Source organism: Pelodiscus sinensis, chromosome 3 (genome assembly GCF_049634645.1).
Source record: "Pelodiscus sinensis isolate JC-2024 chromosome 3, ASM4963464v1, whole genome shotgun sequence".
NCBI classification, from domain to species: Eukaryota; Metazoa; Chordata; order Testudines; family Trionychidae; genus Pelodiscus; species Pelodiscus sinensis.
In genome coordinates this window covers 82,740,174-82,767,446 of record NC_134713.1, presented here as the reverse complement: position 1 = coordinate 82,767,446, position 27,273 = coordinate 82,740,174, and the positions used below count along the sequence as shown (strand labels likewise).

Below are 27,273 nucleotides of genomic sequence, written 5' to 3'. Positions count from 1 at the left end.
TTTTTTGTTATATTAGTTTCCTTACTTAAAATTCCACTATGGTAAAAGTTTGTAATGATGAATATTAATCCAGTGTATATGGATCAAATTTAGATCTCTGTTCCACACCTGTAAACCTAAAGTAACTTCACTGACCTAATGTGAGTTACAGTACTGGAAGTGAGTTAAAAAATTACAAAGATGTATATTACTCTCTAGCAATTATTAGACTAATTTAAACACTTGAAATATAAATCAATTTTACAAGGATGCTTGTAAAACATAATTATACTTGTTCGATAAAAATACTTCTGTTGAAGTGAAGAAGTTATATTTTCTGAACTTATTTCACACACACTTTGAGATGATAAAGAATGTATTTTCCTCTCCCTTTCTCCTGTGCATAAAGTGTGTGATTATAGATAATTTATATTAAAAACACTGTAAAAAGAGGATTCTCATATGCCTTTTCTAACGTGTTTGTTAATACTAAATGCTTATTTCAACTTAACTATAAAACAATATACTTGAGTCATCTCTAGCAAGAACAAACTTGGCATGATCAATTAATGCTCTCCATATTGTTGACATATTTCATATTAGATAACTAGGTATAGAGCATAACTGGTTTCCCTAAATCATGATTTCCCCCCAAAAATTATGAGTGCACTTCACTGAACACATTACTTCAGGTGTGGATTTTATATAAAACAACATAAATGCAGCTGGGGACCATACACAAAGATCCAGTATTTTTTAAATAACCTATACCACTAAGTTTTGTTTCCTAGCTGCATGTGACACACAAAAACATTGAAGAGCAAGACTACATTGAGTATATTTAAAAACCACAATGCATCATCAGAATCCAATAAATCAAGTTTTATAATTGTTTCTACATATTACAAACTGGCATTTTTCCTCAGTTGACATTTTTGCTAAAAAATGAACTGATAAAACAGTAGTTTTCTTATATCAACATGACTCTTTAGGACCCAGTCCTTAACAGTGTCCTCAACTCAAATCCTGTTACTTTCAATGCACATTCAGGGTACTGAACACATCATGACAAAGCACTTGGTACCTTGCTGTATAGCCAACCCTTATTTCAATTCTGCAGCCAGAAAATGCCTCCAAAGACAGAAGTGACTGTTCGTTTTTTCCTAGTAGTACCAGAGAGTTCATTCAGAGTAGTTTTTTCTCTGTTACAGCTCACCTACATTTATCTGAATACTTGTGCAAGAATGTGGCAGTTGCAAAAAGAATCATGAAAGTGATCTTGATCATAGATTCTTCCCCCTCCAAGTACAAATGTTGTCTTCCACATGAGAAGTGACTGCTGTTCTGTCTGCTCTTGTGCCTTTAGTTTGAGCAGTGATTTATTTTTATGTTGATTTTTTTTCCTGGAGGCTTACATTTTATTTAAAAAAACATTTTTAAAATAATGTAAATGCAAAACACCAAGCTGTTTTCCCTATGACCAAAAAGAAGTGTTGCTCATGACTTTCAAATGTTTGTAATGAATAGACAGAAAGCTGGTGAATTAACTTTCACAGACACACCCACTGTGCTATGTTTACAATCCAGATCTTCACTGACTTCTCATAGGGCTTTCTCTGGAATGTATTTATCAAATACAGGTCCGGCACCCTCAGGACGTGACCAGTCCCGGATGAGGGATTTTGCCGGACCAGAGGAGGTCATATCTGGTCCTCCTTCTACCGGCCCTCCCACCCCCCCCATGCTAGATTGGCTACAGGCCCCAATGCCCTGGCAGTCCCCAGCTCCCTTGCCTGCCATGTGGTGCAACGCACCTTGCAGTGCACCAGGCTCCCACCTCTCTGAGCGGCCCCGCTGGGGAACACCGGGTAGTCCTAGCTAAGCATCCCCGGCGACGCATCACTCCCGGCTCCTCCATGCAGCTGTGCTCCAGTGCACCGAGCTTCTGAGCACAACCAACTTCTTAGCTGTGTGCCAGCAGCCCACAATCCTGCCAGTCCACAGGGCTCCTAGGTACCAGCACTACACTGGGATTCTCTGGTCCTGGAACACCCATCGTCATTCGGGACCACGGATGTTACCAGACCAAAGAGTCCTGGTTTACAAAGGTTCAACCTGTAACAATGCCCCTCAAAGAAAATGCAACAAACAGTCTATCACTCAATTTGCTGTTTGTTTCATGAACAGAGTGTTGCTAGTTACCCTTGTAGGGAAGAGCTTACTTCACAGAACCTGAGATACACTTTCATTTTAACTTACCTCAGTAGCTGTCCAGTGTGAGACACTTTGAATTATGTGATTTTTAATCTCTCCTGTAAAAGCAGGACAGATAAAACACAGGAAAAGACCATATTCTTCACTTCCTCATGTGGAGGGCAAACATTGTAACAGATCAGTCATGATGCCTGAAGAGAACTGACTCAGTAACCCATGGGGTCAGGGTTCCATGGGATTTGGTTAGGAGATGGTGTGGTAGGGTAGAGAGAGTCCCAGGGCATAAAGTGCAACATGGGATCAGCTACTGTCCATGACATCTTCCCCTATCCACTCTAGACATGTTACTTCATGTAGGATTCTAGGCAGCACTTTGGAATGTATTTCCCCCTCTTCCTCATTTGCAAATTTGAATTATTCCTATCCACTTTTAAACATCGTTATGCAGATAGTCAACCTCAGGATTGTGAGGCGAGTCTGAGACTGGTTCTTTCAGAGCTTATGTCTAAACTACTGCAGAAAGTTGACCTAAGGTATTCACTCCAGCTATGTGGATAATGTAACTGGAGTCAATGTACCTTAGATCATGTTACCGGGGAGGGGTCTACACATGGGTGGGTGGGGGTCGATGGGAGAAACTATTATTCTTCTCATCGGTGGTAGAGTACAGGGCTTGACTACAGGGGTTGTAATCAGTTTGGTGGGTCTTCACTAGATCCGCTAAATCCACCAGGGGTAGATCAATCACAGAGTGTTGATCCCCGCTGTAGTGTAGATGTAGCCTAAAACACCCCAAATTCTACCTATTAATTTATGTAAGAAATGACTGGAGAAGCTAGGGGGTGGGAAGGGAAGGGGCAAATGTTTCTAGGTGATAAAAGTAGAACCTAAATGCTTCTTCATTCCCAATATAGCCTCTGTTAATCTTCATTTCTATTTCCCCGTCATATTTAAAAATAAATCTGCAGTTGGGACTCTCCTTCACTAGACTTAAAAATCAGTGACGTCTGTTAACAAGGGACATGTGTAAGCCCCAATCTGCTCATGTTTCTCCATAATTTTATTAGAATGAACTTCTAAAATAATGATGGGTAGGATTCTGAAAAAGCACTCCGAGCCAGCAGAACTCTGGTCACATTGAAGACAACTGAAGTTCCACCATCCACTTCAATTAGGAGCAAAGTTTGGCAATGTTAGAAATTCTTTTCCTAATCCCATTCATAACTTCCCAGGCAGAGAATATATTTTTGTCTTTTTTCTGTGTGTTTAGCATTATCATTTGCTAAATATATTATGCTACTATTCACAGTACTTTGGGTCACAGCTTTGAAGTCTGAAAAATTCCTGGATGAGGACAACCACAAAACTAATTTTTTAAAAAATAAATAAACCTTAATGTTTCTGGTTGAGTTTTCTCCTCACACTGAACTCGGTATATAAACAAGGTCTGGCTAGACTCAGAGTACATAGACCACTTTGTGTGTCACAAAATACATGCCAAGAAATGCTTAAAAAAAAAAGCCAACCAACACTTCAGTTATCCTGGTTAAAAAGCTATAACTTCCCATAATCTTTTCACCTATCCTGTTCTACTGTGGTTTAATATGCCTTCTCTATACAAAACAAAGCACTGGGATTTTTAAATAGCTATATTAACTTGGAAATTAGATTTAAGAAAAAGGTCTTCCGCTGGGATGCCTTCCCTATACAAAACAAAGCACTGGGATTTTTAAATAGCTATATTAACTTGGAAATTAGATTTAAGAAAAAGGTCTTGGATTAGCAATGTTACATGTTCCAAACACCAAATGCAAAGATATGGGTAATACATTACCTAACAAGCATAAATGAGTGACGTAACTGAACACACTATTTCCTTCTATGTTCTAAGTGGGGTAGGATTTTCTTTACCCTTCTAAACCTTTAGGCTACGTCTACACTGGCCCCTAAAAACGGAAAAGCGATGCAAAGCAGGTAAGTCAGCATAGGGAAATCCGCGGGGGATTTAAATATCCCCCGCGGATTTAAATAAACATGTCCGCCGCTTTTTTTCTGGCTTGGGGAAAAGCCGGAAAAAAAGCGTCTAGACTGGCGCGATCCTCCGGAATAAAGCCCTTTTCCGGAGGATCTCTTATTCCTACCTGAAAGTCTCTTATTCCTACCCCAAGCCGGGAAAAAAGCGGCGGACATGTTTATTTAAATCCGCGGGGGATATTTAAATCCCCCGCGGATTTCCCTATGCTGACTTACCTGCTTTGCATCGCTTTTCCGTTTTTAGGGGCCAGTATAGACGTAGCCATAATGTGAAGGTAATATCAACCTTGTTGGGTCCACAAATATACCTCCTCTAACTATTCCATTGCCATCTGTAGCTACATTCTGTGAGGGATTAACAGGGCTTACATTCTCACAAAGTATTTCCCAGAGCTCCAGGGCTTCAGCTCTGCACGACATGCCAGGACTTCTGTGAGTTTGAAAATATTTACCAGAGTTAGGCTCCAGATGGTGCTGGCTAAATTTAAGCTCTGGGTGATAGCATTCCATTAGCAATACTAGAGGAGAGCCAAAATGTTGCCATGCAGTCAATGTGTTGAGCATGACTAGAAATGTACATTGGTCACCATTCAAAAGTCAACAACTGCCAACAGATGCCACAAAGCTATCCCAGCTTTTCCCCCTATACTATACTTGGAGTAGAAGTGAGATACTTTATGATGCCTACTGGCAAAATGCTGATTTTAGAACACTTGGTGCTTAAAGCAGCAAATCCCTTGCCTGTCCCTAGAGGTAGCACTTAACTAATTTTTAGAGACACGTGTCTATTGTCCTAAGGATTTGTAAAGAATTTGACCTTAATTTGTTACTGGGAATGGCAACAATCCTAAGTAAATGATCACCTAACACTGTCCTTTGGAGGAGTGAGTGGTGGAAAAATCATGTTCTGATTCACATCAGCAAACTGAGAGACATTCCATTAAGGGGTGTGGCGAACCAGCTCTGAGGGTTAAATGAAGACAAGAGGCTATTTCATCTAACTTATACAAATAAAGGAGAATTAGAACAGATCCAAACTGATTTCACAATATGAAAGTGTAGTTCAGTGAACCAAGTACTGACCCTTTTGTGGGAATTAAATTCACTTGGCTCTTAAGATAGAGAATACATTTCACTTGGTGGGCCTGCACTAATCTTCCTTGAATTACAGAGTCATTTGGAGAGACGATTTGGACAAAGTCACATAGTCCACTCTGCCAAATTGCCCTTTTTATATACCTTATTTACTCTCTTTGGATTCAACTACACTTAAAAGTAGAATTCAGGTAGTTAGCAGGCAGGCTTATTTCTAATTTTCCCCTTTGCGGCTGCACAGCAATAATTTGAATACCATATATATCACTTTAAAGATATGCCAATCATTTGTATTAAAGCTTTCTTTGAAATTACTGGTACGTTGCTGTGCCTCAGGTATTCTGCTTTGGCACTCTAGGTAACTACATACAACTCTCATAATAACAGCAGCTTGTATTTTATTCTTTGGCCTCAGTTTTTCCATCATCTGGTTATGAAAAAATAGCATAATTCCACGCCACTGGGCAAACAGGGACCATGCCCATCCCTATAGGTCCTGACTGATTGGGAGGACTTTGGTAAAACGGGCACCCCCAGCATCCCAGGAGCAGCGCCGCATAGGCAAAGTGGGGCAAGCCCCCACACTCTGACTCCTCTCCCTGGCAGGAGCCCTAAGGCAGGAGCACCTCTATCAGAGGCAGCAGAAGGGGGCATAGGGGAGGGTGCTGCGAAGCAGCCTCTGCCCGCAGCAGGCTGAGGCTTTCTGTGGGGAGCTGGGCCCCAACATGAACAGGGGCTGCTGCTGCCAACCCTGGCCACTGTGAACTGGGGCTTCTGGACTCAGCTTGAGCCGGGACTGAGCAGTCTCAGCTTGTGCTGGTCTGGGATGCTGCACTAGGGATGGATGCCTTTTAAATGTAGTAAGAGCCCAGCAGCTCTCATTACATTTCAAGTGCAGAGCCGCAGCATGGGTGGTTCCCAGAGCCAGTACAAGCTGGGTCCGCTCAATCCTGGCTCGAGCCGGCTCCTGGAGCTCCTTGGATCAACTACACAATTTGTCAGATAACTGCAATTTAACATCCTTAATTGGTACAGATGACCTATAACTCAAAGGCACTGTATTAGTCTTCTAATGCTTCAAGCCACTTGTATGTTTTAAGATTTAAAAAAGAAAACAAAAGGTGACAGAACTAACTAAGACTCTGGTACATGCAGGCTTGGAAAATATTGTACTGCTCAATAGCATGTGTAGTACTTTAGGAATAATTAAAAAAAATTGTACCAGGTAGACTACTGCAATTTTTCAAAGCAGTCTAAAAGACTAAACTTTACATTACATGTGTATTGCATGCTCTTTTCTAATGTAGGATAATATAACAAAACTCATGGGTGGTATACTTGTGATGTTTCGAATTCACATTAACTAAGTCAGTATGCTGCACCTACTGGTCCTATCTGTGTTTGACCCGGGATTAAAACAAACTGTGAAAGTTTAAAAATATAACCATAAACATAACTTACATTGAAGTTTGTTTCTTACTCTTGTAGAGCTTAAGTCTCCTTGATTTTTCCATACCATGTAGTTCTTCTTAGAACAGCTTCTTCAGTTATCACTGGATTAAATTCCAGAACGTAAAACTACCACCATACCCTACTGTATGTGACAGCTCAGTAGTAAGCAATCCTAAGAGCACCAGCAGCATAATAGAACTGCACTTCACTTTGGTGACATGTTCCAAGTACCTCATCCCAGTGAAGGATTTGTCAGTTTACAGGGTTTTTTGCTGCATTCTATTTGTAGGATCTAAAACATTAGCCTTATTTTAATTAAGTTAATGGATGATGAGGTGGTAGCATGGGCAAACTAATGTGATATTTTCAGGACCACACTGTAATTACGTAGAAGCAGAAATTGCACTTTTACACTTGGCAGCTAACAACTATTTTCCTGGCAACTCATGAAGGCAAAGCCCAGTGAATACCAGGAACACCAAGAACACTGTATACAGACCAGATTTTTCTTCTCCCTAAATAACTTTTACAAATTAGTACAGCCATATAGTTTTTGAGAAGAAAAACTGAATTATTTATCTGTGCTTTCTGGTTAAGAGAGTGTTATGTAGGAGGACTAAAGGTTCAAAATAATTAGTAAGTGGCTAGAAAGGAAGCCTGGCTCAAAATCAAATTAGGAAATAAAAAAATATACTGCTAATTATTATTCACATTTAATACATCAAGCTGTCATCAAAACAGTTACACTAGGGCTACGTCTACACTGGCATGATTTTCCGAAAATGCTTTTAACGGAAAAGTTTTCCGCTAAAAGCATTTTCGGAAAAGCACGTCTAGATTGGCAGGATGCTTGTCTGCAAAAGCATTTTTTGCGGAAAAGCGCCCATGGCCAATCTAGACGCGGTTTTCCACAAAAAAGCCCTGATCGCCATTTTCGCGATCAGGGCTTTTTTGCGGAAAACACTACTGTGCTGTTTACACTGGCCCTTTTGCACAAAAGTCTTTCAGAAAAAGACTTTTGCCCAAACGGGAGCAGCATAGTATTTCCGGAAAAGCACTGACGATCTTACATGAGATCGTCAGTGCTTTTCCGGAAATTCAAGCGGCCAGTGTAGACAACTTGCCAGTCTAGACACAGCCTAGTGGTATACAACACCTAGTGATACAAGTGACCCATATTACAACATGACCTCTAAGGACTAGTTATTTTATCCTAATTGGAGACGGATAAACTAGAAGGACAACAATTTGTCAAGATATGAAACAATTTGTGAATAGAGTAAACAAAAAAATAATTTCTGGCTTTAGCCACAATAAAATGGATGAAAGAAAATAGGCAAAAGCCTTTTGAGTATTCTTGAAATAACATCAATAGAAATCGTAAAGAGAGTGTGAGAACCATTTGTGAAAGTTGCTAAGTGGCTCCAGAACCAAAGCTTCTTGCCCTTTTCTCAGTCCACAATTACAGCTATGCAGAGGCATCTTATGTGAATAAGAGCTGCTCATAAAGTTGCTGATGATGTCACTCACGGTTACATCACAGAGGTACAGATGGGTAATACTCAGCAAAGAATCCTCAATAGCCAATGAAAATTCAGCTGTAAAGTTTTCTGCAAATGTTTCAAGAGCCCTGCAGGCTATAACTATGAGACTTATATTAATGTCTATGGAAGTAGCTAGCAATTTTTTTTAAAAGGATGGGCACTCCTTAACTGTAATGTAACTAGAGTAACCATATGGCTATTTATTCACTAGCAATATCCTGTAATTCTGCCAATAGGATACCATCTAAATTTCTTAGATGTCTCAGATGTGCACTGGAATGAAGGTTTTTTTCATTTCAAAATAAGCAATGCTGAATGCCTTCAATTCACATTACTAAGTAAGAAGAAGCATTTATACGCAAACTTGCATAAAATATCTTCAAAACAGCACAGTGCTTTCCCCTCCTACTTCAGCTTGTGTCTTGGCACATAACATTTTAAAACTCAATATTAACTTATCTAGTCTTTCTGCAGTACTATAGCATCACATACACTCCATGTAAAGTTTACACACAAACATACCAAAGCAGCTGAAATATGAACTATATTTGATTTATAGGTATTGTGCAATCACCACTGTCAAAAAAAAAAAAATATTCTAACTCACAGAGGATCTCAGATGTTCTATCATCAAGCACTTCACACATGCACCATCCAGCAACATATTCCAAATAAAATGTTAAAGTTATCTGCAATTTAACATCCTTAATTGGTACAGATGACCTATAACTCAAAGGCACTGTATTAGTCTTCTAATGCTTCAAGCCACTTGTATGTTTTAAGATTTAAAAAAGAAAACAAAAGGTGACAGAACTAACTAAGACTCTGGTACATGCAGGCTTGGAAAATATTGTACTGCTCAATAGCATGTGTAGTACTTTAGGAATAATTAAAAAAAATTGTACCAGGTAGACTACTGCAATTTTTCAAAGCAGTCTAAAAGACTAAACTTTACATTACATGTGTATTGCATGCTCTTTTCTAATGTAGGATAATATAACAAAACTCATGGGTGGTATACTTGTGATGTTTCGAATTCACATTAACTAAGTCAGTATGCTGCACCTACTGGTCCTATCTGTGTTTGACCCGGGATTAAAACAAACTGTGAAAGTTTAAAAATATAACCATAAACATAACTTACATTGAAGTTTGTTTCTTACTCTTGTAGAGCTTAAGTCTCCTTGATTTTTCCATACCATGTAGTTCTTCTTAGAACAGCTTCTTCAGTTATCACTGGATTAAATTCCAGAACGTAAAACTACCACCATACCCTACTGTATGTGACAGCTCAGTAGTAAGCAATCCTAAGAGCACCAGCAGCATAATAGAACTGCACTTCACTTTGGTGACATGTTCCAAGTACCTCATCCCAGTGAAGGATTTGTCAGTTTACAGGGTTTTTTGCTGCATTCTATTTGTAGGATCTAAAACATTAGCCTTATTTTAATTAAGTTAATGGATGATGAGGTGGTAGCATGGGCAAACTAATGTGATATTTTCAGGACCACACTGTAATTACGTAGAAGCAGAAATTGCACTTTTACACTTGGCAGCTAACAACTATTTTCCTGGCAACTCATGAAGGCAAAGCCCAGTGAATACCAGGAACACCAAGAACACTGTATACAGACCAGATTTTTCTTCTCCCTAAATAACTTTTACAAATTAGTACAGCCATATAGTTTTTGAGAAGAAAAACTGAATTATTTATCTGTGCTTTCTGGTTAAGAGAGTGTTATGTAGGAGGACTAAAGGTTCAAAATAATTAGTAAGTGGCTAGAAAGGAAGCCTGGCTCAAAATCAAATTAGGAAATAAAAAAATATACTGCTAATTATTATTCACATTTAATACATCAAGCTGTCATCAAAACAGTTACACTAGGGCTACGTCTACACTGGCATGATTTTCCGAAAATGCTTTTAACGGAAAAGTTTTCCGCTAAAAGCATTTTCGGAAAAGCACGTCTAGATTGGCAGGATGCTTGTCTGCAAAAGCATTTTTTGCGGAAAAGCGCCCATGGCCAATCTAGACGCGGTTTTCCACAAAAAAGCCCTGATCGCCATTTTCGCGATCAGGGCTTTTTTGCGGAAAACACTACTGTGCTGTTTACACTGGCCCTTTTGCACAAAAGTCTTTCAGAAAAAGACTTTTGCCCAAACGGGAGCAGCATAGTATTTCCGGAAAAGCACTGACGATCTTACATGAGATCGTCAGTGCTTTTCCGGAAATTCAAGCGGCCAGTGTAGACAACTTGCCAGTCTAGACACAGCCTAGTGGTATACAACACCTAGTGATACAAGTGACCCATATTACAACATGACCTCTAAGGACTAGTTATTTTATCCTAATTGGAGACGGATAAACTAGAAGGACAACAATTTGTCAAGATATGAAACAATTTGTGAATAGAGTAAACAAAAAAATAATTTCTGGCTTTAGCCACAATAAAATGGATGAAAGAAAATAGGCAAAAGCCTTTTGAGTATTCTTGAAATAACATCAATAGAAATCGTAAAGAGAGTGTGAGAACCATTTGTGAAAGTTGCTAAGTGGCTCCAGAACCAAAGCTTCTTGCCCTTTTCTCAGTCCACAATTACAGCTATGCAGAGGCATCTTATGTGAATAAGAGCTGCTCATAAAGTTGCTGATGATGTCACTCACGGTTACATCACAGAGGTACAGATGGGTAATACTCAGCAAAGAATCCTCAATAGCCAATGAAAATTCAGCTGTAAAGTTTTCTGCAAATGTTTCAAGAGCCCTGCAGGCTATAACTATGAGACTTATATTAATGTCTATGGAAGTAGCTAGCAATTTTTTTTAAAAGGATGGGCACTCCTTAACTGTAATGTAACTAGAGTAACCATATGGCTATTTATTCACTAGCAATATCCTGTAATTCTGCCAATAGGATACCATCTAAATTTCTTAGATGTCTCAGATGTGCACTGGAATGAAGGTTTTTTTCATTTCAAAATAAGCAATGCTGAATGCCTTCAATTCACATTACTAAGTAAGAAGAAGCATTTATACGCAAACTTGCATAAAATATCTTCAAAACAGCACAGTGCTTTCCCCTCCTACTTCAGCTTGTGTCTTGGCACATAACATTTTAAAACTCAATATTAACTTATCTAGTCTTTCTGCAGTACTATAGCATCACATACACTCCATGTAAAGTTTACACACAAACATACCAAAGCAGCTGAAATATGAACTATATTTGATTTATAGGTATTGTGCAATCACCACTGTCAAAAAAAAAAAATATTCTAACTCACAGAGGATCTCAGATGTTCTATCATCAAGCACTTCACACATGCACCATCCAGCAACATATTCCAAATAAAATGTTAAAGTTGTCATCCAGGTAACAGGTCCTTCCTGTTCCACTCAGTGGACTTTATTATTCTACTTACACACCTTCTTTAACTATTCATAACATTTGCTTTATAGCAGGAGTGTGTATCTACAAGATCCATCAGCTGAAGAGTATGGCATATTTATTCAAACTGTGGGGTTTCACACTGAAGTCTCCTCTTGACATTTATATTATTCCTAGTGCTATAGGTATTTCATAAAAATCAGCATCCAAAGTCCCATGGAATTCTGCAGTTTCCCTAACGCCACCTTACGGCATTAATACTTAAGCAAACAGCTCTTTACTTCTATGTTTCTATCTGACACATGGTGGAGTGGCTCCATCTGCTGCTTTATTCTTACACACCAAATCATTTTCTATAGAAAAACATACAAATAAGGAACTAAAAGAAAAAAAAAGCCATGCTATGTTATGAATGTCAGTGCAGTGAAATTAATGTTTGCAGTGTTGTAGCTATGTTGGTCTAGGATAGTAGAGAGACAAGGTGTGTGACAGCTAGAAGAAGGGATTCAAGAAAGATTTCTTTCAGGATGTGGTCCCCATCGAGTACATGCTATAGTTGTTTAATGATATCCCACAGAAGTTCCTAGGAATGTGTGGTCTGAGAATTTTCATCCCTTTCATGCAACTTCTCAACCTTGCCACACTCACCATCACAAGCAAGCCCAAAGGCCAGGGCACACTAACTCAAACCAGCACTAGACCTTGCCAGAACAGATACAAAACTTCAACACATCTTCATTGCTACGGTGATCAACCCTATCCAACCCCAACCTCTCTCCAGCACACCCTTCAAGATCCATGGGTCCTACACATTTCTATCACAACATGTGGTATACCCCCATCCAGTGCATTAAATTCCCCTAAACAACTATGTGGCAGTCAACAGTGACTGTGCTCTCAGATGAACTTACACAGAAAAAGGCTAAATGAAAATCAAACCAAAACACCGTCTCACATCACCATAGGCAAAAATGCTTCTCACAAAATGACCACTCTACATCTGCCCTTTCAGTCCTCATCCTCAAAGGAAACCTGCCCAACACTTTCAAAAGATGAGCCTATGAGCTTAAAATTCATAACTTTGTTAGACACTAAAAATCCTTATCTTAATAAACAAGCATGATCTTTATGGCTTACAATAACTATTTGTACCAAATAACCTCCATTTTCTGTCCTACAGCTACAGAGGTGTTAACAGGCCACTTCACTCAAAGAGTCTGTTGGAATAGGAGTTCACTTCTTATGCTAAACAATCTGTGACACTTTGTGTATATCCACACTTCAATTAAACACCCATGGCTGCCCAGGCCAGCTGACTAGAGTTCAAGGGGCTATAAAACTGTCAGCCACAAGCACTGAATTACAGTGTACATACTCCCTTTCCCAGATCTGAAGAAAAGTTCTGTGTAGCCTGAAAGCCTGTTTCACTCACTGACAGAAGTTTAGGTCCAGGAAAATATATTACTTCATCCACATACACTCGCTAGTAAAATGAATGGCCATTACTTGCCCAACTGTGTATAAAGTGAAAGCAACCACTACAAATAAATGATGTTATCTAGACACATGCTATGTGATTTAGTAACTAAGAAACAAAACCATGATTCAGACGGGGGAGGAGGGAAAAGCTGAAATCTAAGTAGTTGGAGCTTTAGTAAAATAATTGATATGACAGTTGTACAGGTATTAGGAAGCTTCTTTAAGCTAGCACATTTTCAAATATGCAGACTGAGTGGCCATCACTGACTTACTGAATTCACTGGAGAATATTCTGTCATGGTATCATGACCTAGCGTAACGTTGACAGACCCCGATTGTCTGAAGGCAGAATTGAAACTGGGACCTATAGAGCTTAGTGCATGAGCCTCTACCTCATGCATGCTCATTATTCTCTGTAAGTGGTCTCAGTGGTGAGAAAGGCATTTTCAGTTGGCTGCCACACGTGGCACAGGAGACAGACAATGAACTGTGCACTTTTCATCAAGCCACCATAGAAACAAAAGCTTTTTTACATGAGACAGACTAGCAACAATGTCTGTTTAGATAGGACTCATTCAGTATATTTTAGCAAGACAGAAACCACAAAAAACAACCTCTCTCAGCTAGAAATCAGGGCTCATGGTACACACAAGCTTTATTAGTGGTGTCAAACACCCAGCCCACACAATGAATCCAGATTGCTCGATACAGAAAGCAAACCTGATATATTTAGCTAATGCAGAATCTGACCTTATATATTTTTAAAAAATGTATAAATTCATTCTTACCCCACACAAATATAAACCACTTTGCAAGTCTTCCTGAGTTGGCAAAGAGATGGGATGAAAAAAAGAATCAGTAGGGAACTCCCATGTGCCTTCCTCCCATTCATCTCACTGCAGTGTTAGCTGTCATGCCTAAAGAGTGAGCACTACCAAGAGAGAAGGAATGATTTATTACCTATTTGCATGTTGATTCCTATAGTAGACAATTTAGGGAACAGGGAAATAGGACTGTTAGGTAAATATTTATCTATCCCCTGTGCCTTTGTTATTTTTATGTTTCTTTTATAAATGGGTCAACGGAAGCACAGAGACTTTAAGTGGATTGCCGAAGTTCATACCAAATGATTGGTTTTGCAGGGGATGGAGCCCAGGAATCTTACCCTCAGTTTTCTTCTCTAACCAGTTGAACTTGCAGTAATTTAAAGACACTGTGATCTTTGTTATACTAACTGGTATTTTCATTTTTATTTTCATTTGGTTACCCCTCTGCGTCAGCCAGAATTCTGACAAACTATGAACCCTCTACCATTGCACTAATGATTTTATTGTGTCTTAGGTTTACAGGGAAGGGGAGAACAAGGACCTCCTGGTCTACCAGGTCCTTCGGGTCCAAGAGGACAACCAGGCCCACCAGGGCCACCAGGCTATGGAAATCCAGGTCCTCAAGGTCCACCAGGCCCCCCCGGCCCACCAGGATTTTCTGCTGTTGGAAAGCCAGGCTTACCAGGTTTACCAGGAAAACCAGGGGAAAAAGGATTAAATGGTGAAAAAGGAGATATTGGACCTGCTGGTCTCCCAGGACCTAGAGGGCCCCAGGGGCCTCCTGGAATTCCTGGTCCTGCTGGAATCTCTGTTGCTGGCAAGGCAGGAGAACAAGGACCACCAGGAGCACAAGGACCACGGGGTATCCCTGGAGAAAAGGGTGAGCCAGGCATTCCTGGCATAAACGGACTAAAAGGAGAAAATGGATATGGAGTTCCAGGACGCCCAGGTGACAGAGGGCTTCCAGGCCCTCAGGGTCCCCCAGGGCCTCCTGGACTCGCTGCAATAGGGAAACCGGGTGAAAACGGGCTTCCAGGTCAGCCAGGTGTGAAAGGTGAGCAGGGTTTACCGGGAGCTCCAGGACCAGCAGGCATCCCTGGTTTGCAAGGTCTTCCTGGGGAACCTGGACCTGCAGGAATTGGAAAGCCTGGTGCAAATGGACCCCCAGGATTACCAGGGATTCCTGGAGCAAAAGGACTGCCTGGACCCCAAGGTTTGCCTGGATCCTCAGGCCTTCCAGGATTTGGAAAGCCAGGTTTGCCAGGGATGAAAGGACACAGAGGACCTGAAGGTCTTCCTGGTGCTCCGGGAATCAAAGGGGATCAAGGCCCAGCTGGAATTCCAGGAGAACCAGGGCCATCTGGACCACCTGGAAATATGGGTCCTCAAGGACTTAGGGGAATACCAGGTGAAAATGGCCTACCTGGGCCTAAAGGAGAAACAGGACCTGCAGGTCTTATGGGATACGCAGGAGCTAAAGGTGACAGAGGCCTACCAGGGTTAGAGGGAAAGCCAGGTTATCCAGGGGAGCAGGGGCTTGCTGGTCCGAAAGGACCTCCAGGTTTACCAGGCCCAAAAGGGGACAATGGTCATGTGGGGCCATCTGGCCTACCTGGTCCAATGGGTGCACAAGGACTTAAAGGAGAACCAGGATTTAATGGTGAGCCAGGCCCAAGAGGGCCTTCTGGAATACCTGGTATAAGAGGTCCAATTGGGCCACCCGGCATTCCAGGATTTCCAGGCACTAAAGGGGATCCAGGGGCACCAGGATTACCAGGTCCGGCTGGCATTGCCACTAAAGGTTTAAATGGACCCATGGGCCCACCTGGACTCCCAGGCCCAAGAGGCAACAATGGAGAGCCTGGGTTACCAGGCCCTCCAGGTCCACCTGGTCCTCCTGGGCAAGCAGTACTCCCACAAATGCCAGACAGTTATATAAAAGCAGGAGAGAGTCAAAGCCTCTCAGGAATGCCTCTTATGAAAGCAGGAGCAAACCAAGGTCTAACTGGAATGCCAGTGTCAGCTTTCTCTGTCATTCTCTCCAAAGCCTACCCTGGGGCCACTGTCCCCATAAAATTTGATAAAATTTTGTACAATAGACAGCAACACTATGATCCCAGAACAGGAATCTTCACATGTAGGATCCCAGGACTTTACTATTTTTCCTACCACGTACATGTAAAAGGAACACATGTTTGGGTTGCGCTACACAAAAATGGCTCACCCATCATGTACACTTACGATGAGTACAAGAAAGGATACCTTGACCAAGCCTCTGGAAGTGCTGTAATTGATCTCATGGAAAACGATCAAGTCTGGCTGCAGCTGCCCAATGCAGAATCTAATGGCTTATATTCCTCTGATTATGTTCACTCTTCTTTCTCAGGATTCTTGTTCGCTCATATGTGATAGTACAGTATCCGCCCTTAGCTGTCCTAATATTGTCTCTTTCAGACATTTTTTATTGGACTGTGGTCTGACACCTATAACTGGTCATACAAATTATTTGCAACAAAGGGGAAGTGAGGATGATAATGTAGGGCAATTTGTTTCAAAGCTAACGCTTCAGAATAACTTTGCATGTTTTAGAATTCTCTAAGAGAATTATTTGCAAAAACACTGTAGTAAGGGTAAGTCAGCTGTCCTTCTGAATACAACATTAAATATTGTGGTGATACATGATGCAGCTCTTCTCTGCTTTACATTCTCTAAATTGGTATTACTAAATTGATTTTATATCTTAAATATACTCTTAAGTCTTCATAAAGTAATAATTCCTGAATACTACATATTTTATCACAGAAACAAAGACATTATTTTAAATTAATCATTCACAGAGGTTAGTGTGATCTTAACAATGATCAAGAGATTGCTTTTAGAAAAAGGGAAGTCTAATTTACTTTATATGATCTCCATAACAATATACATATTATTGAAATCAACTTTGAAAAATATGTCTCCAAAGATAAGATTTTAGGCATGATAAAGGATTTTATATCTTACTAAGGTACTGATTTTGCTGGAGGGATCTCTTAAGACTAGTTCATCAAAACAATCAGAAGTAAAGAAAAGGAAACTTTTTGGTTCAGCTGTCTGGGACAAAGCACCACTTTTCTTCCTTAAGAGTTCTCTTTGGAGGTGGGGGGTGAAGAGAGGGAAGGATTACAGGGGCAGACAGAAAGGACAGGAAGACTTTGCACTACAGTAATTAAATAAAATGTGTATCATAGATAAGATGGTCTTTTGAAGGATTTATTTTAAAAACTGTATGCCTGAAGAGCCAAGCATTTAAGGCTAAAGATGAATACTCAGATTATGCATCTAAAAAAATCTATGCAATTATTTTTTAGGAACATGATTTTATAATCTGCACCAACACACTAAAACAATATTTTTTAAGGAAATTTTAAACTAAGGCACTACAGGCTAATGCTCTGAGTAAATGTTACAGTAACACACAACTTTTTTTCAGTAAAATCAGAAACTGGCAATCTACAGTAACACATACATTCATGAAGATACTGATACAGTATAGTGCAAATTTAATATAGCTTTTATCAACTAAAATAATTAGATGCAGTCTTTTACCTACACTGTTTTTCATGCACAGTAAGTTTATTTCTTTAAAAAGAATATGTCTTTATTAAGTATATTAGTTCCCAATTAATTAAAAGTAGAAATGTGCATTATTCAACAACATATTTGACACATTTCTGGCATAGCAAATTTAATCAGTCAACAGATCACACTGTCATATTTACTGTTCACATATATATTTAATGTTTAATTGATTTGTTGGATCTAGCATTCATCTAATTTAGAGTATTCAGCACTGAAGTTAGTGATACATACATGAACAAATCAACTAAATTAATATTTTTTAATTTTATTTCTTTTCAGTTAAGTGTACTTTTGTTCAAATAAGATTTTCCTGTTCATGCATAGCCCTCAGAGATGCTTGTCAAATAACCGTGAAAAAATTATGGTTTTTTTTTTTTGAAGTTGAAAGTTGCTTTGACATAGATGCTTTGTCAGTCATTTTCTCTGTCAAAGTTATTTTTTCTAAAAGCTCAAAAGTCCATGTTTTATTATTTTTGATTGTTCTATTTGTTTATGAAACCCAAGTCAATGGCTGTATTCGTTTAAAGCCAGCATTATTGTTTTCTTTTCTGTAACACTTCTACTTTGTTTTCCAAATTTGGTAAAACTTCCGTATTAATAAAAAAGTGAAAATTATCTTTAAATTGGTCTTAAGTCAACATGTATTGCTTTATAAACTGTAATAAATTATTATGCAACAGCTTTGCAAAATTCTGTTCATTCCTTTGCCTACAGTGAACAATGCTTTCTGGGACAGTCAAATAAAATTTATTCTACAGCAGCCAAGTAGACTTAGTGAGTGGGTTGGTAAACTGTCATGACAGTTTTGTAAGGTTGACTGGCAACATAATAGGCACTAAACATAATATCCAAACACCACATAAATTCTACTTTCTTTTGAACCAACCTGAAAATTCTAGGCACACTGACCTTTTTGATTATCAGTCTGGGCTTTCCCCTCAGATTCCAGTCTAATTCAAAAATAGATTCCAATTAAGATCACCAATTTTTTGTACAACGAATTATTTTACTATGCAATCATCTTGTGATACATCATTAATCTGTTCAACTGCCCAAAGCAGCTTTCCAGAATTTCAAGAGGATAAATTTTTCTGCCAATACATTCAGTTTATTTGGCACTTGCATTTGGAAAGTGCTAACAGCCACAGGGTAGTGGATATGGGAAACTCTCCATTGGCAAGTACTACTGATATTCTGAAAATGTTTTCACGATTACTCTATACTGAAGGAAATCCAAAAACATGTGCTGAAATTTGCCAACATGTACCACGTATCAGATAGATTGCTGACCTATGAATCTAATTAGTTACTTTTTTTTCGAAAGTATGTGGATGTTGGAAGGATATTAAATAGTGCCATCGAGAGTACTTTTTATGAAAATTTCATCTGCATCAACATTAGAACAGACATCCCCATGGGTATGTCTACACTTGCTCCCTATCTCGAGATAGGGATGCAAATGTAGCCAACTGAAATTGCTAATGAAACAGGGATTTAAATATCCCGTGCTTCATTAGCATAATCTCGCCCGTGCGCTATTCCGATCGCCAGCTGATCGAACCAGGAAGTGTGCTCCGGGCCATGTTAGTTCGAATCAAACCCCTTGGTTCGAACTAATGTTACTCCTCATTTTTTTGAGGAGTAACGTTAGTTCAAACCAAGGGGTTTGGTTCAAACTAATGCATCCTAGTGCGCACTTTCACTTTCGAAATAGCTGTTGAGAGGAATAACGTGCCGGCGAGATCATGCTAATGAAGCACGGGATATTTAAATCCCCACTTCATTAGCAATTTTGGTTGGCTACATTTGCATCCCTATCCCAAGATAGGGAGCAAGTGTAGATGTACCCCAAGAGATAAATTGTTACCCACTTACTTCTTCATTCATTTAAACGCTTAGGCTTGCTTTATGTGAATTTAGATAAATAGTACAAGTTTAATACCTAAAGTCTTTGACACTGACTTATGAATGAACTTTTAATATTATTGCATCAGAGTCTATCTATAATACATTTAAAAAAATCCTCAAAACTTTGGATGACTATAGACTGATTTTGTAGTAAATTTGTATTTCAGTCATCCAGTGTCAATTTTCCTAGTCCAGCCTGAAATCCACCCTGCTTGTAGTTGTGGATTCACAATCCACTTTTAAAGAAAATAATGATAGAACTCAAATCTTCTTAGGCAGGAACTACAAATTTCCAAGAAACACCAGATACAGATTAAGGGTTCATTTTCTTTCGCCATTTTTAAAAACAAGCATGTTTTTTAAATAATCTAACAAAGCAAAGAAGTTACTCCTACTTCCTACTCAGAAGGGAAAGAGAAGTTACTCACTCTGTGCAGTAAAACAATGGTTCTTTGAGATGTGTATCCAAGTGGGTGCTCCACTATTGGTGTTGGGCTTGCCCCAACACAATAGACTGTAGATTTTAACAGCAGTGTCCAGTCAAGCTGTGCATGCACGAGAGATGCACAGAGTTCATGCCTTTGAAGTTAGCATGCACAGCCCGATTCCTCTGTTTCTTCTTGTCCCGAGGTAGGTATGCTGCCATGATAGTTATGCTGTGGAGGATACACCAATTTCAGAGCCAAATCACCTCTGCACAGAGGAAAGGGGATCTGGCACTCCCTTGGTGGTTAATGTAGAACATTGTGGTCATATTGTCAGTGAGGATGCACACCAAGAATTCTTGAATGTGTGCAAGGAAGTGTTTGCAGGCGTTGTGAACTATTCGAAGCTTGAGCAGGCTGATATGAAGCCTGGACTCGTTGCTGGGCCACTTTTCCTGGGTGAATTGTTGCTGGAAGTGGGCACCCCAACCTAGAAGTGATGCATCTGTAGTGATTTGTTTGGATGGCTGATCTCAGTAGAAAGGCACCCCACTGTAGAGGTTCTGTGCCTGGGTCCAACATTGCAAAAAAGGTAAGGAATTTCTGAGGAGGTGAAACGTGCCTGTGGATGAAGTATCTGGTTGGTGTGTAGACTGAGGCAATCCAGTGCTGGAAACATTGAAATCATAGTCTGGCATGTAGGACAACATATGTGGTAGCTGCCATATGCCCCAAGAGTTTGAGACAGGTTAGAAGGGAATAGTTGGGCTGGTGGTCATGATTATGACCAGGCTTTTTATAGTTTTGAAACACCACATGCCTACGTGAGCCCCTATAAACTCTAGGCACTGGGTGGGGTGTAGAGTAGATTTTTGTTTGTTGATAATGAATCCTACAGGCTAAAGGAAGGCTTTTGTGAATCTGATCATGTCCCTTGTGGTCTGTTGGGTGGGACTTCAAATGAGGCAATCGTCCAAATAAGGGAAGATCGTGATGCCTTTTTGTCGGAGATGCACCGCTGCAACTGACAGGGGCTTTGAGAAGACTCTGGGGGCAGAAGGGAGTCCAAACAGAAGGACTCTGTATTGAAAATGATCTGATGCTATCATAAAGCACAGGAAATGTTGGTGTGCAGATTGTATCGTGGTATGGAAATATGCATCTTAGAGGTCAAGGACTGCAAACCAGTCCCCTCTGTCCAGTGTGGGAATAATCGTGGCGAGTATAACCATTTTGAAGCGCGGCTTGCAATGGCATATGTTCAATTGACAGAGCTCTAAAATAGACCTTCAATCCCTTGTTCTCTTTTTGGTGAGAAAGTAGTGTGAGTAAAAACCTCTCCCTTAGTATTGTTTGGGGACCTATTCTATAAGCTCCTATATTGAGAAGGTGTTGGACTTCTTGGTGGAGGAGGGTCCCTGAAGCCGGGGGGAGGAGAAGGAGGTTGGGCGGATAGATATGAAAGGGACAGAGTGCAACTGATGATTTCTAAAATCCACCGATCTGTCGTGATTTCTTCCCATTGGTTGTAAAAAGGACACAAGCACAAGGGTGGAAGATGTCAGATCCACCTGGCACTGCTGTAGAGGGAAGGTCGGGCAGACCCTCAACCAAATTCTCAAACCTGTTGTCTAGAGGACTGAGTCGCGGAAGAGTGTATGTTTGGGGCTCTTCTCCACTGAGTTTGTGGTTGGAATCGACTTTGATCAAATGAGCGATGTTGCTGCTGTCTGTCAAAGGTTGTGTCCCTATGTCTTTGGTAGGGATTATAGTGCTTCCTTCGGGGCGGGGAGTGGGGGGAGGAGGCGGCATATACATCTCTAGTGTGCATAAGGTGGTGTGTGAGTCTTTGCTAGGATGCAAGGCTTCACTGGTCTTTGCAGCGAATAATTTGTCCTTATTGAATGGTAAGTTTTCTACATTAACCAGGAGGACTTAGGAACTCCAGCTGCTTGAAGCCAGGATGAGCTCTACATTACTATGGATGTTGCCGTAGCGCTTGCCGTGGTGTTGAGCCATCTGTAGGGCTGTATAAGAAATAGTATACCCCTCTTTAATGATGGCTTTGAGAATGAGTCTCTTATCATCTGGGAGATGTTGCGTTAGTTTTGCATAATTGTCAAAGTCGTGATTAGCGAGTAGGGCTGTGTAGTTAGCTATATGAAAGGGTTGAGAAGGAATACATTTTCCTGCCAAACACTTCCAGGTGTTTGTGGTCTTTGTCTTGTATATTTGTTTTATATTGAGGATTTTTAGACCTATGATTTGCAGCATCAACCACTAAGGAATTGGATTGAGGGTACAAGAATAAACAGTCCATGCCTTTTGATGGAACAAAGTATTTTCTATCTGCTCTTTTGATGGTTGTGGGGAGGGAGTTGTGGCTGGCATTTGCCATACTTTGTTCACTGCTTCAAGTATTGCCTCATCTAGAGGCAGTGCAATTTTGGTCTTTGTAGAGGGATGAAAGTTCTTTAGAAGCTTATACTACTTCTCCTGCAGTTCTGATATCACAGCCGCCTGACTGATGTGTTTTAGGTTGTCAGTAGATGAGGAATTGTTTAGAATAACTGCTTCATCAGGTGCAGAAGACATACAGGCATGTCTGTTTGTTGGATGTTTGGATTATCCTTAGTCTGTTCTTCCTTGGGGTCAATGCCCTCTGTGGGAGACTGTGACGGGTTAAAGTGTATAGAAGACAATAATCTCTGTGCTGGTGTGGGAGGGGCAGTGGAGCTGTGTTGTGGTGCCCAATAACGATAGGGGAACCAGCGGCTATGACGCTGAGGATAGTATTGCCAATTGGGATGCCATAGGGGGTATTGATATGTCATAATCTGTGCGCTCCATATGATGCATGTGCTCTCTCTGGGGATGAGTGTTGTGAGGAGTTGTAATAGCTTGGAATGGCCACCCACTTCTCCGGAGGAGGAAACGCCCTTTCCTGAGCCATGGTGGGATCACCTGGATGACTCACCTAGGAGGAAGCCGGGGGCGGGCCAGGGATATAAAAGAGCTGCCTGCAAGGCCAGTTGGGGCCCTGCCAGAGAGGGATCCAGAAGCCTTCTCTACCCAGCCAGCAAGGGAGCAAGAGGTCTACACATCCCAGACAGCTGGGGAGCCAGAAGCCTCCCCAATCCCACCTGCTGAGGAACCAGAGCTGAAGGGGGGAACCGGAGCCGGAGGAAGAGGACAACTGGACTGGGCCTCCAGGCCCACTTCTGGAGGACTACCAAGTGAGCCTGTTGTTGTGGCCGGAGGTTCCCAACCTGTGCGGCCTGAAGAACCTGCCACGGAGTCAGGTACAAGGTACGGATGGGAGAATTGGAACTAGCCCAGGGATAGCCAACCTTGGTCTGGCTGAGGGTCAGTGGGCTGCGGTGTGGACCCCCACTGACCCCGATATAACAAGTCAGTGAGTTTTTGACTGGACCCATGCTGACCTAGCAGCTGACTACTGGCTGCTATTAAGGCCCTGGGTTTGGGCATGGTGGTGTAAGGAGGGCCCATGTCCCCCTGTCACCTCTTGATTTGGTGGCAGTCTCTCCTCCTGCAGTTTGCAGCCACAGGCAAAGTGCCTGAATCCCTCCTGAACAAGGAGACCAACTGCTTACCTGTGCTTACTGGCTGTGGACTTCACCTGGAATAAGCCCTTGCCCTGCCCTAAGGCTGGATTCCCTGAGGGTATGTCTACTCTACTGCGCTAATTCGAACTAACTTAGTTCGAATTAGTTAATTCGAACTAAGCTAATTCGAACTAACGCATCCAGACAAAAAACTAGTTCGAATTAACATTTTGCTAATTCAAACTAGCTTGTCCAAAAGTAGGAATGAGAGCCTCCGGAAAAGGGCGCTTTTTCCGGAGGATCGGGACCAGTGTAGACGCTCTTTTCCGGCTTTTCTAAAAGCCGGAAAAAAGCGGCGGACATTTTTATTTAAATGCCGCGGGGGATATTTAAATCCCCCGCGGATTTCCCTACTACGATAGTTGAAATTAACATGCCCCTTCCGGAAAAGGGGCCAGTGTAGACGTAGCCAAACTGTTTATTTGACTGATTAAGTGCTGCAGCCTCCCCTGCGTTTGGATGGGCTTCCTAACTGTTTAATTACTGCTGCCCTTGTCCTGCATTAGGGCCGGGCTACTAACTGTTTATTGACTGTCTACCTGGGCAGCCTACCTTGTGTTAGGGCGGGCTCATTAATGGGTTGGATCAGACTTGAACTGCATGTAGTGGGTTGGACTGGCCACCCACTGACCCAGAGGGGGACACTCCTCATTCCCCAGAGCGCACCCCAATGAGCTATAGGAGTACACACTCCTTGTCTTCCCTTGGCAGGCACTAATTTGCAATAATGTAGTTGAGTGTGGCGAGGGCAAAGAGCCTCACATTTACAGGGGGGAGCGCAAGCAATGCCAAGCTGAGGACTCGCTCGGGGACCTGGTTCTTGGTTCCTATCAATTACTGATGGAAAACGTGTTTTGCCACGTTGGGGAACGACAATGGCTTAATGCTTTATGCCTCGGGCCGAGTCTGACAGTGCTGGCAGTGGAGGCATTGGTGCTGTTGGAACCCCGGGAAATCTGGGGTCAGTCTACACCGTTGAGGGGGTGGGAGTTTGCCTGAACCTTTCTCAGTGTAGGAGGCGAAAGCCACACCGGGGGCTTGCAGGGTGTGCGCCAGTGCCAGCAGTGCCTTTGTTGATTCACAGCCCTTATCAGGCGCTTTGCAGGCTGTTTAGCGTGCGTTCTTGAGCCTGTTAGTGAGGTGGCTCATGCTTTTTGAATGCTCTGGGTGCCTGGTTCATCTCTCTTGCTTATTCATGATGGAGGAGCGGGCTGGTGAGGGCTTTGTTTTTGATTGCGCTTTTTGCAGTGAGAGGCTTGAGAGGTTCCTCTGAGGGGACATCACACTTGAGCCTTTATTGCCCCTGTTATGCGGGTGGGGGTGTAGGGCTTTGTCAAAGAACAGCATGTATATTCTGAGCTCCCTATCCTTGTGAGCTCTTGCTGTCAGGCTGTAACAATGAATGCATTTTTGTGAGACATGCATCTCTCACAGGCAGCATTTGCATTTGCTATAGCCATCAGAGGCTGGCATAGACTCCCGGCATTTCTCACTTTAATAGAAAGTCAGCATAAAAACTTTATCTACCTCATTCACAGATCAAACGGTCTACATTGTCCTATTTATTTCAGTTCCAGTAAATATGAACCATAGTGTTATAGCATTTGTAATTAAAACATCTTCTTAACCCTTATTAAAACAAAGTTGTAATAGATTAATCTTTCGGCGAAACAGCATCATCATATCAGTGGATCCAGGCAAAATTAGAGGGATAGGAATGTTCAGTGTTCATCAACAAAGTAAATGATTTGCTGAATACTCCCTTAATATTTTGCAAATATGTTTTGGTCTTGTTGAAAATCATAGTTAACACAGGAACATATTTGTATACAGTGTCCATACATAAATTACAGTATTCTTCTTTTAAATCATGGTAATTCCTTAAAATAGCACCCCACAAATGTATAAAATCACTCCTAATGCTTAAGCTGAAAGAAGGTGGAGTCTGTCCAGAGTAACCATTTCATTGTAAACATGCATAGAACACATTTTTATTTCTAATGAGGATCAATTTGAGTAACAAAGCAAATGTAGCAGTTTCTGCTTCAATAAATCTATAAGTAGACATGGACAGGTTAGATTTTTATTTGTAAATGTTTTTGTTTTCCCAATAGAAAGACAAACTTATAAAAAATATTTCCATCAACGAAAATCAACTTTTAAGGACTTGCAAAGTCAGTCAAATAAGAGACGGATTTTAAAATTTGTACTTAGTATTTTTTACAAGTGATGTTGACAATCTGTGATTTGATTGTTATAAAATTTTAATTTTTGAACCTCAATAACTACTTCCATTAAATAATTATTGTCTGATTCCCTATAATATCCTGTAACTATTAAAATTTAAATAGCTAAAAATAAAAAATATTTGAAACCCATATTTTTGTGCAACTATAAAAGTTTAGATGGATCAAAATTTTAAAACATTATTTAAAAACTAAATATTGTTATTATCTGGTGAAGTTAACAAAACTGAATTTTGCCATGCCTCCAAATATTTTCAGCTATTGTAGTAAGCATGTCTTGAACGAAGTCACCTACCTTTAAAAGCTGAGGTTTTATAGTTATGTTGTACAGCAGCAATCACATCCTTCCAAAAGTTGTATTTTGTCCGTCTGCCATGCTGTAAAAGTAAAAAATAAATAAATAAAAATAATTGCCCCCCCCATGAGTTTGTCTGATATCAGTTAATATGAGCTATTACATGAGAAAATAAAGTTAATGTCATCAATAAATAACAATTATTTGAGAGCAAAGTGTTATGGCCCGGGACTCACAAAATCAGGGTTCAGTAGCTGACTCTTCCATAGACTGTGTCTCATCTCGGACAGGTCACTCAGATCCAGATTTTTCAAGGTCCTTAGGCATTGCTTAACTCTGTTCTGCCATCCCATCTAACATAACTCTAGTCTACACTACTGACCTATATCTGTGTAACTGTGTTGCTCAGGCGTGTGAGCGACATCATTACACTCCTAAGTGACGTTGTGCCATGAAAATGATTAGAAAGGTAAATAATATCAACCTACCAGTTTAAAAACAAAACCTGTGTCCTTGGAAACTGAATTTCATATATCCGTAATCAAGTGAATGAACCACTGATCTTACTCCCCAGTGTAGATGGTGCTATGTTGACGGAAGAGCTTCTCCAGCCAACATAGCTATGGTGATTCCAGGAGGTGGGAATAACTAAAATGCTGGGAGAGCTTTTTCCCATTGACTTACCAAGTGTCTTCATTAAAGTGCTACTGTGATACAGCTGCGCTGAGGCAGCATTTTAAGTGTAGATTTGCTTTTACAAGCCTGGGTCTTCATTTGAAAATTGACTTAGACACTTATAAAAGTCGGTAAGACTTAGGTTCTTAGATCTGTCAAGTATTGTAAAACCATTAAAAATACCTTTAAAACATTTTTAAATATCTGGGCTTAAATCTCTCAATCTGTCTGTTCCACATCTGCCACTGAAGGATGTTTTCCTCGCTGACAAGAGTATTTAGAGGACAAAAATTAAATGCTTGTGCCATGCCGAGAAACATGACAATAAAGAGGGCCATATAAGTACTTAGAACAACAACTGCAGATAATTCACTCGATACCGATATATGAAATTCAGTTCCCAAGGACAAAGGTTTTGTTTTTAAACTGGCAGGTTAATATTATTTACCTATCTAATCATTTTC

At 40.7% G+C, this 27,273-nt stretch overlaps 2 protein-coding genes across 6 annotated transcripts in view; one reads left to right on the top strand and one right to left on the bottom strand.

Moving 5' to 3' along the window:
* Positions 1-17,752, top strand: part of COL10A1 (collagen type X alpha 1 chain) — a 70,419-nt gene extending 52,667 nt beyond the window's left edge. For all 3 annotated transcript variants that reach the window (XM_075924015.1, XM_075924013.1, XM_075924014.1), the window contains one exon: positions 14,528-17,752. In XM_075924015.1, coding sequence (XP_075780130.1) covers positions 14,528-16,422 — 1,895 coding nt within the window. In that variant the 3' untranslated portion in view covers positions 16,423-17,752. The remainder of the gene's footprint in view (positions 1-14,527) is intronic.
* The window catches only part of NT5DC1 (5'-nucleotidase domain containing 1), a 267,029-nt gene that overhangs the window by 222,475 nt on the left and 17,281 nt on the right, over positions 1-27,273 (bottom strand). For all 3 annotated transcript variants that reach the window (XM_075924007.1, XM_075924008.1, XM_075924009.1), the window contains one exon: positions 26,135-26,216. In XM_075924007.1, the coding sequence (XP_075780122.1) occupies positions 26,135-26,216 (82 nt within the window). The remainder of the gene's footprint in view (positions 1-26,134; positions 26,217-27,273) is intronic.